General features: G+C 39.3%; 1 protein-coding gene across 9 annotated transcripts in view; it reads right to left on the minus strand.

The window, feature by feature from the left end:
• The window catches only part of MIA3 (MIA SH3 domain ER export factor 3), a 74,568-nt gene that overhangs the window by 22,763 nt on the left and 35,966 nt on the right, over window positions 1-15,839 (minus strand). For 8 of the 9 annotated variants that reach the window (XM_082613786.1, XM_082613784.1, XM_082613783.1 and 5 more), the window contains exon 6: window positions 14,123-14,268. In XM_082613786.1, the coding sequence (XP_082469912.1) occupies window positions 14,123-14,268 (146 nt within the window). Of the gene's footprint in view, window positions 1-279; window positions 538-14,122; window positions 14,269-15,839 lie in introns of those variants that run through there. The other variant, XM_082613787.1, reaches the window with a different exon arrangement.

Here is a 15,839-nt window from a genome sequence, read left to right on the forward strand (position 1 = left end):
AGGAGCTGAGCTGTAGGGACGTGATAACGCTCGCTTGTTTTGATCACGACTGTGTACCAGAAAGTAACACAGCGCCTGGCACATCGTAAGTACTCAAAAAATGAACACGCGACAAAACCTTCTAAAATACACCCCCACCATCTCCTTAAACAGCACCGAAACGTCCTGCCCGCTTCGGGCCTGACACACTCTATTTCCTCTTCGCCCCGTCCGTCAGTGTACCCGCCCATTCAGAACTCGTCCACCCGCCCGCCAGAGCTGGGGGCCGGGGCCCGTCACCTCCAGGAGCCTGCCGATGAGGGCTGCGTAGAGCACCGACAGAGGTCCCAGAAGCTCCGGGTCCCCCGGGGAAGAGGTGACAGAAGGCACAGTGGCAGGAACTGAGTCCATCGTGACGGGACAGCGGAGCGGAGGCGACGCTTCCCCGCGGGATGACACCGGACCCTCTCTCTGTCACCGTTTCCTCCTTCGGAAAGGGCCCGGCTCAGGGGGCGGAACCTGGGACTGAACTTCGCCTGCCCCGGCCGCTTGCACTTTCGCCCTACTCCTCCAGTAAAACACGTCATCAGACACGGCCCCGGGCGGAAGTACACGAGTCTACGGAGGCTGGGCCCGCCGTAGGCGGGGCCGTAGCGGAAGAAACCAACGGTCGAGCGGGGCGGGGGAGCAGAGCGAAGAGACCTCCGCGGAGGCAACCAAGTAACGAGACGAAGATGAAGGGGCTCACCTGCGGCAGGAACTGGGAGAGAAAGCGCTGTTCCATGGGCCCGGGAGCTTCGAGAAGGAGGAGAGTGGGCGGGGGCTGGGGGAAAGGAGAAAGGCCAGCCACTTAACTCCTGCCCAGAGGCTGGATCCTTTTGTCACCAGGTGCTGAGACGCCGGGCACCTGCCCTAAAATGCCCAGACAGGAGATCAGCTGCTCCCGCTCCCTCGATGGACCACCCCCTGCCTCGGCCGCCGTCTCCTGGGCCAGGTTCCTTCCCGGCCCGCTCCAGTCCTGCTTGCTTTTGCCCTTCCTGGATTCCAAATGTCCACACTGTCCCACATTCGTGCCGATGCCCCTTTAAAAAGTGTAATTCTAGGGAATCTTGTCATTACCACACCTATGCCAGTGAGGTCAGTTCTGGGTCCCACATTTTAGGGTTATAGGATTTGTGGAAAAGGGCAAGGAAGAGTCTGGAAATTGCGTTCTGAAAGTGGAAGAAACTAAGGATATTTAACCTGGGGGAGAAAACGATGTTTGCAGATTTTAAAGGTATGTCTATAAGTTGAATATAAAGCCAATTCATTAGAACAATCAGGCAGGAAAAGCCTGAAAAAGAAGGTTATGGCATAGGTGTAAGGTAGGCAGGCGGTTGAAGCAGGCTCTGTAATGAAAAGTCTGGTACTGGCCCAATAATACAGACAGACAGACCATGGAACAGAACAGAAAATCTAGAAATAGGCCCAACTGCGTTGGCAACTCAGCATACAGTAAGAGTCAGTTGGGGGAAAAACAGACTTTTTAGTAAGGTGGTGTTGGCCTAACTGGATAACCAAATGGAAAATAACAAAAATTCGATCTTCTTCTCACTATTCACAAGAATACATTCCAAATGGGTCAGAAACCTGAATGTAAAAAATGAGAACAAACAACTACTACAAAAAAAATATGGATGTATTATGAGTGAGCAACACCTTCCTAATTAGGTCTCAAAATCCAAGGGAAAAGATGTGTAACCTTGATTACTTGGAGAAAAAAAAAAAGTGTCCAGCCCGTGGACACAAAAATACAAAATAAGCAAAGCCTGACAAGGAAAACGTGCGGAAAAAATATTTGTAACATATTACAAAGGGTTAATATTCCTAAAATATAAAGAACTTTACAAATAGAGAAAATGGCCAGCAAACCTATAGTAAAATGAGCTGAAAACATGAATAGACAGTCCTCAGGAAAAGAAGTAGGAATAGCTCACAAACAGGGAACCATGCTCTATCTCACTCATAATGAAAGAAATACAAATGAAACCCACAGTGAGATACCATTTCTCACTTATATTGGCAAGATCCAAACATTTGACAACATATTCTCTTAGTGAGAGAATGCAGAGGAAATGGGTACTCTTATGCATTGCTGATCATTATACAAAATGATAACAACCCCTATAAACAGTGATCTGGCAACGTCTCCCAAAATTACCTGTGTAATTACCTACTGATGCAACAATCCAACTTCTAAACTTCCATCTCAAAGATACTAGAAATATAACAACAAATGTTGGAAAGATATATGCACAAAACCATGTTATTCCAGCATTATCTATAATAACAAAAGACGGGAAATAACCAAACTGTCCATCGACAGAAGACTTGTTGAATGCACTAAAGTATGCAGTTGACCACTGAACGACACAGAGGTTAGGGGTACAAACCCACTGAGTAGTCAAAAATCCCCATACAATTTATAGTCAGTGGGCCCTCCTTATGCGAGTTTCCTTGGTATCCTCCTTCTGTATCTGAGGATTCAACCAACTGCAGATTGTGTAATACTGTAGTATGCATTTAGTGAAAACAATCCACGTATAATTAGGGATTCAAACAATTCAAACTCGTATTGTTCAAGAGTCAACTGTCCTACGAAACTGGAAAAAAGAAATCAAATAATTCTATATACTGCTAGGGTATGATGTCTAGAATATACATATCTTTTTAAAAGGGGGTGGAGAAAAGTATATTTTTATCTAAAAAAATAAAAGGAGAAATTATTTTTTTTCCAGCTTTGAGGTAAAACTGACATGCAATAAACTGCACATATTTAAAGTGCACATCTGGATAAGATGAGTGCATCTGTGAACCCATCATCACATTCAAGATAATGAACATATCCTTCACCTCCAAAAGTCTCATCTCCTTGGTAACCCTACCTCCCACCACTTGTCACAGAATTTCTGTCCTAATGGATTAGTCTGCATTTCCTAAAGTTTTATATATATGGAATAATTCACTATGTATTCTATTTTCTCTGGCTTCTCTCACTCAGTATAAATTGAGATTCATCCATGTTGCTGCATATATCAGTAGGTCATTAGTTTTTACTGCTGAGTAGTGTTTCATTGTAGGGATAAACCACAATTTATTTACTTACTCACCTGCTGATAGACATTTGGTTTTTTTCCAGTTTTTGACTTTTACAAATTGAGCTGCAGTGAAGACTGACATACCTTCTATGGATGTATAACTTGTTTTTCTTTGGGGTAAATGCTTAGCAGAGGGATGGCTGGATCATCTGACAGGCGTATGTCCACCTTTTTAAGAAACTGACAAAATGTTTTCCAAGGTTGGTTGTACCATTTTAATATCCCCACCAGCAGTTCCTCCACATCTTCTCCAACACTTGGTCTTTTTAATTTTAGTCATTCTATTGTGTGCAGTGATAACTCAGGGTGGTTTAAATTTGCATTTCTCTCATAATTAATGATGTTGAGCTTTTTTTTTTTTTACTGTGCTTATTTGCTGTCCACATCACATATCTTCTTTGGTGCTGTTATTTTACTGGGTTATCAGTTTTCTTATTAATGAGTTTTGAGAGTTCTTTATATATTTGGGATATAAGTCCTTTATGAGATATATGCTTTGCAATGATTCCTTCCTAGTCTGTGGCTTGATATGATTAAGTTTAAGCCTAGCATCTTTTTTTTTTCCATTTGTCCCATCTGTTCTTTGTTCCCTTTTTCCCCGATTCTGCCTTCTTTTGAATCAAGCCTTTTAATGATTCTATTTTATCTCCTTTGTTGGTTTATTAGCTGTAACTCCTTGTATTGTTATTCTAGTGGTTACTTCAGAGTTTATACTATACATCTTTAACTTATCAGTCTACCTTCAAGTGATACTATACTACTTCATATATGCAATAAGAATTTTACACAAGAGTTATTACTACTTCTCCCTCTCCTGACCTTTAAACTACTGTTGTCATACGTTTTATTTTTACATATTTTCTAAACCCCATAGTACATTAATAATATTTTTCTTTAAACAGTAAATTAACTTTTAAAGATATTTAAATAATGAGATAATCATTTTATATATTTACCCATATGGCTACCATTTCTGCATTCTTCACTCCTTTGTGTAGCTCCATTATTTCCATCTGTTGTCATTTTTCTTATGCCTAAAGGTCTTCCTTTAACATTTCTTATGGCGCAGATGTGCTGGTGAATTCTTTCAGCTCTTGTATGTTGGAAAAAAATCTTCATTTAATCTTTGTTTTTGAAAATTATTTTGCTGGGTATGCTATTGGACATTAACAATATTGCTCTTGAAGTATATATATATGTTTTTTAAATTAATTAATTTTTTGGCTGTTTTGGGTCTTTGTTGCTGTGCGTGGGCCTTCTCCAGTTGTGGCGAGCAGGGGCTACTCTTTGTTGCCGTGCACGGGCTTCTCATTACGGTGGCTTGTCTTTGTTGCGGAGCACAGGCTCTAGGCTTGTGGGCTCAGTAGTTGTGGCTCATGGGCTCTAGAGCACAGGCTCAGTAGTTGGGGCACATGGGCTTAGTTGCTCCACGGCATGTGGGATCTTCCCGGACCAGGGCTTGAACCCATGTCCCCTGAATTGGCAGGTGGGTTCTTAACCACTGCACCACCAGGGAAGTCCTTGAAGTATATTAAAAGATATTATTCTACTGTATTCTCCCATTCCTTGTTTCCAACAAGAAACCTGACGTCAACCTTATCTTACTTCCTAAAATCTCTTTTCTCTAGCTGCTTTTAAGATTGCTCTTTATCACTTATTTTGATCAACTTGATTATGATATGTCTTGGTGTAGTTTTCTTCATGCTTCTTATACTTGGGTTTCATTGAACTTCTTAGATCTGTGGGTCTATAGTTTTCATAAATTTTGGAAAATTTTCACCCATTATTTCTTCAAATAATTTTCTGGACACCTCTTCTATCCTTTCCTGCAGGGATTCCAGTTATACACTTATTACAGTGCTTGAAAGTGTCCCCACAGCTCACTGATGACCTGTACTTTTTTTTTTTTTTTTTTTTTTTTGAGGTACGCAGGCCTCTCAATGTTGTGGCCTCTCCCGTTGCAGAGCACAGGCTCCGGACGCGCAGGCTCAGCGGCCATAGCTCAAGGGCCTAGCTGCTCCGGGGCATGTGGGATCTTCCCGGACCGGGGAACGAACCCATGTTCCCTTCATCGGCAGGCAGACTCTCAACCACTGCGCCACCAGGCAAGCCCGACCTGTTCATTTTTCTTGAGTCTTTTTTCTCCTGTACGTTTCATTTTGGATAGCTTCTATTACTATATCTTCAAGTTCACTAATCTTTTCATCTACAATGTTTAGTCTAGTATTAATCCCACCCAGTATATTTATCACCTCAGGCAGTTCATCTTTAGAAGTTTGATTTGGGTCTTTTTTTAAAAAAAAAATCTTTCATGTCTTTACTTAAATGGTAATAATAACTGTTTAGTATCCTTGCCTAATTCTAACATCTCTGGCAGTTCTTGGTTGGTTTTGATCGGCTGATTTTTCTCCTCATCATAAGTCATCTTTTCTCACCTCTTCGCATGCCTGGTAATCTTTGACTGGATGCCATACATTAAGAATAAATGTGATGGTGAATTTTTTATGTCAGTATGGCTGATCATGGGGTACCCAGATTAAATGTCATTTTGGGATATGTCTGTGCGTGTTTCCAGATGAGATTAGCATTTGAATTGATGGAATCAGTAAAGTACGTTGCCCTCTCCAGTGTGGGCATCATCCAATCCACTGAGGGCCTGAATAGAAAAAAAATGCAGAAGAAGGAATTTGTCCCTTCTTCCCTGATTTGAGCTGGAACATCAGTCTTCTATTCTTGGTGCTCCTGGTTCTCAGGCCCTCAGACCTAGACTAGAATCGCATCATCGGGTCCCCACACCGTTGGACTTTGGACTGATTACAACACCCGCTCTGTGGGGTCTCCAGCTTGCAGACTGCATACTGTGGAACTTCTCAGCCTCCATCTCTGTGTAAGTCAATTCCTTGTAATAAATCTCTTCCTATATGGATATCCTCTTGGTTCTGTTTCTCTAGAAAACCCTAACTAATACAACAGATATTCTTAAGCTTTGTCCTGGGATGCAGGTAAATTACTGGGAAACAATTTGATTCTTTTGGGTCTTGCTTTTAAGATTTGTTATGTAAGACATGAGCAACATTTAGTCTGAGGCAAGACCCTTCTGAAACTCTACCCAATTCCCCTAGAATTAGGAGGTACTGTTCCTGGCCCTGTGTCAGCAACTGTTCCCTCTACTCACTGATGTGTTTCTCTGACCTTGAACAGTCTTGTCACACTCATGTGCTCATCAAAGGGGACCTCTCAAAGATCCCTAGGGTTCTCTCTCTGTGTAGTGCTCTCCTTTTGGTACTCCGTGCTGTGAATTCTAGCTGCTTTGCTTTCCCTGGACTTTCAACTCCATCCCCTTAACTCAGGGTTCCTCCTTTCTGTGCCACAGGCTGGGAACTTTCTCAAGGCAATAAAATGTAACAATTGTAGCCCTCATGGCATCTGTTCCCTGTCTTTCAGGAATTACTGTCCTCTGTTACCTGATGACTTGAAAACTGTTGTTTGATGTGTTTTGTCTGATTTTTTCTTTTTAGCTGTTTCAGTTAGGAGGGTAAAGCTGGTACCTAAAAATCTATCTTGGCTAGATGCAGAAATCATTTGCTTATTTTTTAATGGTAGGGTAGATAATGAAATTAATTTTTAAAATACCTATAGAGGAAGGGTATCAACAGGTTGGACGAAACTAGGACAAAAGTTACACTTCTCTGAATAGACCTTGTTTTACAAATTGACTTGGGCTCTTGTAAATGTTAGATAATTATAAAATAAAAAATCTTTTAAAAATCCCTAAAAATTGAAAGCAAATATGAAATAATTAACCTAACTGTGTATCAAGTTGGTGGCAGAACAACATGAAGGAATTATTTCAGGCATACCCTAGTGGGATATAGGTTAAAGACAAAAAGAATTGCAAAACATGCTTGCAATATTTTCAATAATGTATCGCTGGTGGCAGTGTTGATATTGGTATTTTTAATACTGTTATGTGAATATTGTAAAATAAGGTAAATAATTATGTTGATGTCAGTAAAAACTGAGATTTCCAACACTGAAGAAAGAAAATACTATGTCAGATAGATGTGGTTACCTTAAATTCCACTAGCATCCTTAATTCTGATTGGGAGCATCCACGTGGCATCATGATGAATATTCACATAAGAAAATCCCCACATATTTCCTAGCTTTGTCCTCTAAAAAAGGCCTAGACCTGATGGCCAACTCAAAAGCAATAAGCAATCTTAGTACCCAGAATGTTGCCTCTAAATACCATTTCCTACTAAAAGGAACCAGGGCTCTTTAGAGAAATAGCTCCTTCGAGATCTGGGCAGAAAATGTACAAAATGAGCTTGGAACATCTAGTTACATTAGAAAGCAAGGAAGGTATCAGCGACCATGAGGTGGTGTCAAAAGGGCCCAGGAGCCAAGCTGAAGAGTTTCCCACTGACCAACAATGGGAGAAATTGAGCACTGATAAGAATAATAACTACAGTGGATTGTAACACACTAAATATTTTCAAATTCATGACATCATGATGATTCTTAAAAAAGAATTAGAAGAGACACACACACAAAAGCCTCTGGGAATCTCTGGATAATGCTGGGAAGACAACTCATTATTTTGAAAACGATTTAAACAGAAGGAATCAAATATTTATACTGCCTTAACTATACACACCAAATCTCAGTGTAAAGCATAGGTGATTGTAAATTTCTCTTTGTAGAAGTATCCCCACCTTTACATGAAGTAGGAATAATACAGTCAATTACCATTCTGCAGCCTATGATACAGATTTAGTCAATGTCACCAATGACTAGTAACATCAAAAAAAGAGGGACATCTACACATTAGCTGCCTCCTGATAGAAGTATACATCTTCTATTAAGTATCCTTGCCAAACAAAATTGAAACTGAATCTGACTACCAATCTGACCAACCAATTCCCAAGAAATATAAAGAACAAGGGAAAATGTTCAATTGTACTAGGGGAATGCAGTTAGCAAAATCCACACTATGATACCCCCTAGCAGCCAAACCTGTTTCTTCAATGAATACATTGCAACAAACAAAAAAGAGACATCTATAGACAGAGTAGCTAATCTGATACTTGCCCTCCCACTGAAAATAACTAGAAAACTGGACAAAATATATGAAAAAAAAATAGTTTTTCAGAAATAGAACAATAGGCAGCACACAATTGTGACTCCTGAGAGAAGGGAAACAAATGAGGTGAGCCCTGTGATCACCCAGCTTTCTACCTAGAGGCACTTTCTAGACCTCAGTACAGGCAGGGAGAACCAAAGCAGAGTACACCATCTCACTAGGAGGCAGAGATTAGAGCTCAAGGAGACTGAAGTGCCTGAAATATGCAGGGAAAGTTACCAGAAAGATGAGAACTACAAAGAAAGAGTTCCAGAAATCTGCAAGGATGACTCCTTCAGTCTTGGGCTGAACTCAAAGCAGCGCCTTTGTAAGCAAGATTCCTTGTGGATCAGCAAAGAACAATTACAGGCAAAAAGAACAACTATAAGGAGGCTGGAAGCTAAACAATTCCCAGTTAACACAGGGCTGGAAGACATTTGTATTTCAGCTAGTCAGCATGAATTAATGTTAATGAATGCTCAAGGCATTTAGTACATTACAGAAGAATAACATCATCATAGTAGGGAAATACTAGCCCTGGAGTAAAGACTATACATATACTATACCTCCTAACAGATCTTAAAAATAAGACTAGAAAGGATCAAGCTGATCATCAAGTAACTTAACAGCTTAGGAAAACAAACTTCAATACTTTTTAAAGGAAGCCAGCAAAACCCAGGCACCCAACAACATTCACATTCACAGTGCCTAGCATCCAACCAACAAACAAAAACAAACAAACCAAAAAAAAAAAAAAACTTTAGACATGGAAAAAGGCAGGAAAATGTATCCCATAACTAAGAGATAAGTAAAAACAGACCAAGAAATTGCAAGAGATGACAGAATATTAGCTTTAAAGAGCTTTAAAAGAATCATAAAATATACTTAAGAATTTTTTTTAAATGACCATACTAAGGAGAGAAATGGAAGATATAAAATAGGACTGAGTGGAACTTTTAGAGCTAAAAAATAAAATATCAGGAATAAAAAATTCACTTGATGGGCTTAACAACAGATTAGATTCCACAAAAGAAAAGATCAATGAACTTGAAGACAGCAACAGGAAGTACTTAAACTGAAGCAAAGACATAAAAGGGCTAAAAAACAACAACAAAAAAGAACAGAGACTCAGTGACCTGTGGAACTACATAAAGTGAGCTAACATATGTATAGTTAGAGTCCTAGAAGGAGAGGCAAGAGAAAGGGGACACAAAAATTTTTTGAAAAAATGTGAAAACTCATAGAACTGTACACAGAAAGGGTGAATTTTACTAGATGTAAATTATGCTTTAATTAATCTGACTTTTTTTTAAAAAGGTGTGTTTATTCACAGATGACATGATCATCTACACAGAGAATCCTATGAAATCTACAGCTCCCTCTAGAAATAATAGATAATTTAGTAAATAAGTACTAAGATGATAAGTAAATAGTAAGTAAATTTAGTATGGTACAAGGTCAACATACAAAAGTCAACTGTATTTCTACACATCAGCAAAAAAAGTAATTGTAAACAAAATGTAAAAGATACCATTTACAACATCAAAAACCATGAAATACATGGCATACATAAACAAAATACACATGAAACTTGTACAGTGAAAACTACAAATCATTGCTTAGAGAAATTGAAGATCTAAATGAACGTAGAGATGAACTTAATTAGAAGCCTTAATATTTGTTGATATCAGTTCTTCCCAAACTCATCTATAGATTCAATATAATAACAATCAAACTCTCAGCAAGCTTTTTGGTAGAAACTGATAAGTTGATTCTAAAATGCACATGGAAATGCAATGGAAATGCTATAGCCAAAACAATTTTGCAAAAGAACTACCTGACTGCAAGACCTATTATAAAGCTGTAGTAATTAAAGGCGTGTGGTATTGTCTTAGGACAGAAATAGAGATCAGTGGAACAGAATAAAGTCCAGCAAGAGACATGCATATATGGTCAACTGATTTCAACTCAAGGTGCCAAGTAATTTGAAGGGGAAAGAAATGGAATGGGAGCAAATGGATATCCATTTGGGGGGGGGGATAAAACCTGACCTTTACCTCACATCATTCACAAAAATTAACTCAAAATGGAACATAGACTTAATCATGAAAGGTATAGCTATAAAACTTCTAGAAGAAAACATGAGAAAATATTCACGTCGTTGGAAATGCCTCAGATTCCTTAGGCAGGAAATAAAAAGCACTTTACATAAAAGTAAACATTAATAAAATGGTGCTCATCAAAGTTAAAAATTTTCTCTTTAAAAGGCAATGTTAAGAGATTGAAAGGCCAAGCCAGAGTCTGGAAGTAATTATTTGCAATATGTATTGACAAAGGAGTTGTATCTAAACTATATGAATATAAAGAACTCTTAGACCTTAATATTTAGAAAGAAAAAACCCCAGTTTAAAGGAGGGCAACAAAATAATGCCATTTGCAGCAATATGAATGGACCTAGAGATTGTCATACTGAGTGAAGTAAGTCATTCAGAGATATATGATATCACTTATATGTGGAATCTAAAAAAAGGGTACAAATGAACTTATCTAAAAATAGAGTTAAAGATGTAGAAAACTTATGGTTACCAGGGGGTAAGAAGAGGGGAGGGATAAATTGGAAGATTGGGATTGACACATACACACTACTATATACAGAATAGATAACCAATAAGGACCTGGTGTATAGCACAGGGAACACTACACAATACTCTGTAATGGCCTATATGGGAAAAGAATCTAAAAAAGAGTGGATATATGTATATGTATAACTGATTCACTTTGCTGTACACCTGAAACACACATTGTAAATCAACTGTACTCCAATAAAAATTAAATTGAAAAAAACATAAATAAATAAAGAGGGGCAAAAGATTTGAAGAGCTATTTCACACATAAACCCACAAAAAATTATGGCCACATGAAAAAGCACTCAACATCATAAAGCATCAGGAAATACAATTAAAACCTCAAAGACATGCCCACTAGAATGTCTACAACTTAAGACTGCTAATACCAGGTGTTAGCAAATACGTGACCAACTGGAAGTTTTAGAAATTGTTAGTGGAAGTATAAAATGGTACAGTCATCCTTGAGAACAGTTTGGCAGTTTCTAAGATAAAATAAACTTACCATATGACTGAGCAAATTTCAATCCTAACTATAAATCCATTTATAATTGTAATTCTACAACAGGAAAAGCTAATCTATATGAGAAAAAGTTCTGTCAGTGGTTGCCTGGAGCAGGTAGTTCAGGGGATATACTGGGAAGGTACGCAAGGGAGCTTTTTCAAACGAAGGAAATGTTCCATATTTGCTTACGGTGGTTTTTACATGGGTGTACACATTTGTTAAAACTCACTGAGCCATATTCCTAAAATGGGTACACTTTGTTATATGTAATATATATATGATTAAAGTTGATTTAGGGCATATATCAACCCCTTATAACTTTTGGACTTCAACAAGATCCCAAATTAAGTAAGAACAATTTTAAAAGGAGGGGAAGGGATTTTGAAATGTGTCAAATAATGGGTGATATTAAGGAATTACCGTTAAGCCAAGTGATGGGCCCATGATTTCATTTTACTCTTCTCTCTCTTTACTATTACTATTTTGAAACTTTTCCATGCTAAAACACTAAAAAAAACCCAAAAATTAAAGCAGTAACTTCAAATATTTAACAGATTACTATATAGAAAAGGAATTAGATTCTAAGAGAAAAAAAATCATATGGAGGAAAATTTGGAGTCAATATAAGAATGAACTAGCCAACAGAGCAATGTGTAGCCTTATAAGGTAGGTTGATCACACTAGGAATTTTTGATGCCCAGACCTCGTAACTACTAGTCAGGGCTGTAGTAGTGGAAATTACTGCAGTTAGTGAGAAGTTGGACTAATTGTTCTCTCAGATCTCTCCAAGCCCTGAGATTCCATTAACTGTTGATCTATGCGTCTGACTTCTGGTGCAGTTTCTCCAAACAAGTCAGCACCCCATTATTCCCCAGCTCTATCAAATAATTATCTATACTACTTATTTGATACTTCATGAAAGCGATTTCATGTTTTCCATTTTTCCAATTTTCATATAGATTTGATACACCCCTTTTTAAGCCTTTCAGAAATCAGAATGATGCTTCATACCTCTTAGACTCTTTTATTCCTAGCACAATACTCTGTACACACTGGGCCAACAAAATACTTTCTTGACAATACCTTTCAAATCATTGTTAGTTTGTAACATGCGCCCTTTTCTCTTGCTATTCAGGTCTGCATCTTCTCCCACCATCCCTCAAGCAGAGACTGTATCCTCTACCACATCTGTGTCCCCCAGCCCAGGACTAGAACAGGGCTCTGTGCATATCCACAAATAAAATGAATGAAGAATTCCTCCCACATTTGGAGGCTGTTAAATTTTAGAGGTGATGATGATTCATGCTGATAGCCAAATTTGAATTCTAAGACTGCCTTAATCACTGAAAATTTCATTATTCTAACTGCACAAGTCATGCACACCATCACCGGGGTGGCTGCCACTACCACAACCATGGAGAAAACTGAAAAATGGTTTGGTTTTCCTCCATCCTTCCCATCCTGGTGGCCTTTCTCCTGAATTCCCCAGGTATTCAATGTCTACACTGCACTCTGACCATCCAAATGAGAAGTAGGCAGGGGATGAGATCCTATAAAATGCCAGGCACTACACAAGACACTTGACATTATCAATTCATTTAATTCTTACAACAACTGGGGTAGGCATTATCTGCCTTTTAAAGATGAGGAAGCTGAGGTTTAAACTTAGTAATCTGCCCAGGCTTCTAAATGATAAACCTGGGATTTGAAACTGGACCATCCTCACTCAAAGCCCCTGCGTTTGAAATAACAAAAAATAACCCCTTTTCCAACAAAAGTCTTGAAATAACAGAACCTAAAGGAAAAATATTTTTGTTGTTGACAATACTTTCTCTATAGCTCCAAGAGCAACTTTGTCTCCAAATTCGGAAAGCTTGCTCATTCCCATATTTACCAAGAACGTCGAATTTCAACAAATACCACAAGGGGGCGCTAAGTCCTAAAAAGCTTAAGCTTCTGGACAGATCGAATGTCTCATTTGGATCAGGACTCAGACAGATAAATCTGAATAAATATTCTGCCATAAGTGACTCTAAGAACAAATATGACCATACTTCTTTCCTCCTTAAAGCCTTCAAAGGATCTCCAACCCTAACATCACTTATCATGACACACAACTTCCTTTATGTGTGCCCATCTCCCTCCAAAAGACCATGACCCTCTAACTCTATACTTGGATAACACCGACTAACGCTTCCCTGGCTTCCCCAAGTAACCTTTTCTTCATGTCCCAACTCTTCAAACATGCCTTCTTCCGTGTGACTGCATCTCCCCCAGTCCTATTCAACAACAAACTACACATCAAACTCACACGGGTCCTTCAACCCTGCTCAAAACATGTCTCGGCTAACTTCTGACCTTCTCTGACTGTCCTCCCACCTCAGTGAATTAATTTATTCAACATATTATTCCACCATCAGGTAAATACTTCTCTTCCTTCCCCTATCATACAGCGTTTCAAGTCAGTGTCCTTATCTCCCTGCTAGACTGAAAGGTCCTCGAGGGAAGAACCACGTTTTACAGTCGTGCATACGTCTAGTGCTGGCAGGCAGCACATCCTTCTCAAGTGCTGAACTGAGCTAAGAACCCACCAACCAACATCACACACCTGCGGTTCGTTTCAGAGACTACCTTCAAAGGCTCAGGAGTAATTTTCATAAAGACATTTTAAGTTCTTCATCTCATGCTTAAAATCAACTTGAAAACTGTAATGATCAACATTCTATTTGAAGAAATTGTATGTCAGACTTACCGTCTTAGTTAAATAAAACACGAATGAATATATGAAAAGAACTGCATTTTCCAAAGGTGTGACACTTGATGGTTCTTCAGCATTTGTTTCTAGTTGCTTTTTTGCATCAGCAGCATCAATAGGAGTGACTTCTGTTGTAATTATCCCTAAAATTGAGGGAGAAAGCTAATACTTTATTTATCCTTCAGAATAAGATTTGTTTCTCTTCATTTAAAATATTTATTGAGTGCCCACTAAATATCAGTCACTCTGCCTGGATATGTGCTTCTCCTGAAGACAATTATATAAAAAAACTACAGAACCCCCATTAGAGCCATCACATCCTCTATTATAAATGAACATCATCTCCAACCCACTCTACCCACCAGCAGTCCCTCCATCACATCCCTGGCAATGCAACTGCTATCTGAACAATAGAGACTCATGGGGACTGAGAAAACCAGAATTTTATGCTTTTCCCATATACACACTGTCACACTTAACAAACACTTATTTAGTGCTGGTGAAGCACTGTATTAGAAACTTCAGGCAAACGACGAGTAAGAAAAGAGTGTTAGTCAATCTATACAAATGGATGATCTTTTTTAAATCTGAAAAACTGTAATTCTGAGTAGGTTAAAAACTGATGGGGGCTTCCCTTGTGGTGCAGTGGTTAAGAATCCGCCTGCCAGTGCAGGGGACACGGGTTCGAGCCCTGGTCCGGGAAGATCCTGCATGCCGCGGAGCAACTAAGCCCGTGTGCCACAACTACTGAAGCCCACGTGCCACAACTACTGAAGGCTGTGCGCCTAGAGCCTGTGCTCTGCAACAAGAGAAGCCACTGCAATGAGAAGCCCGCGCACCACTACAAGGAGTAGCCCCCGCTCGCCACAACTAGAGAAAGCCCCGGTGCAGCAACAAAGACCCAATGCAGACATAAAAAAAAATAATAATAATAAATAAATGAAAACTGATGGATTTCTGTTTCCTTTTATGTGAGAGAATATGTAAATAAACAAAACTGAAAATTAAAAAAAAAAAAGAGTGTTCGTTTGCAGACTTGCACCCATACTCAGCACCAGCATCTGGCACCTGGCAGGCACTCAGTAACTGCTTACTGAATGGATGAATGACAGCTACACAAAAGGGAATATGGTAAACACCAAGAGAGATGAAAGGGAACTGCTTACAAGGTGGGGGCCTAGCTTGTAGCTCTGTGAAAAAGCTCGAATTCCAGCTCTTCCTGAAAGGATCTCCACATGAGGGGGTGGTAGGGAGGAGATTTCAGGATGAGTTATTTGGGTCTGGGGTGCTTCTTATAAACAGCTAGGAGTCCAAGAAGCAATTAGTGAGAAGCTGGACTAGCTGCCACTCAGATCTCTTCCAGCCCTGAGATTCCGTTGCTCTTGACCTACGAATCTGACCACTGGTGAGGTTTGCCCAATCAGGTCAGCACCTCAACACCTGAGACGCATGCAGGAACATTTGGGAAGGTCAGCCTCTAAAGGTAGTTGATGCCATTTTGTGCTGGAACTTAAACGACAAGGCAAAACCTCTGTTTTTAATTCTGCAAGCAAAATCTTTCCTAACCCTGACTGTTTTTAAGCGAGAGAGTAATAAGTCTTACTGGTATATGACTTGTTCTCAACAAGCAGAACCTTTTTGAGTTACAAGAGTTTAGAAGTAGAGAGTATTATACATGAATGCAATATCCTCTGGAACATAGGAGACCTCTAAT

This window comes from Mesoplodon mirus (genome assembly GCF_964341445.2).
Source record: "Mesoplodon mirus genome assembly, chromosome: 3".
In the NCBI taxonomy this organism is placed as follows: Eukaryota; Metazoa; Chordata; class Mammalia; order Artiodactyla; family Ziphiidae; genus Mesoplodon; species Mesoplodon mirus.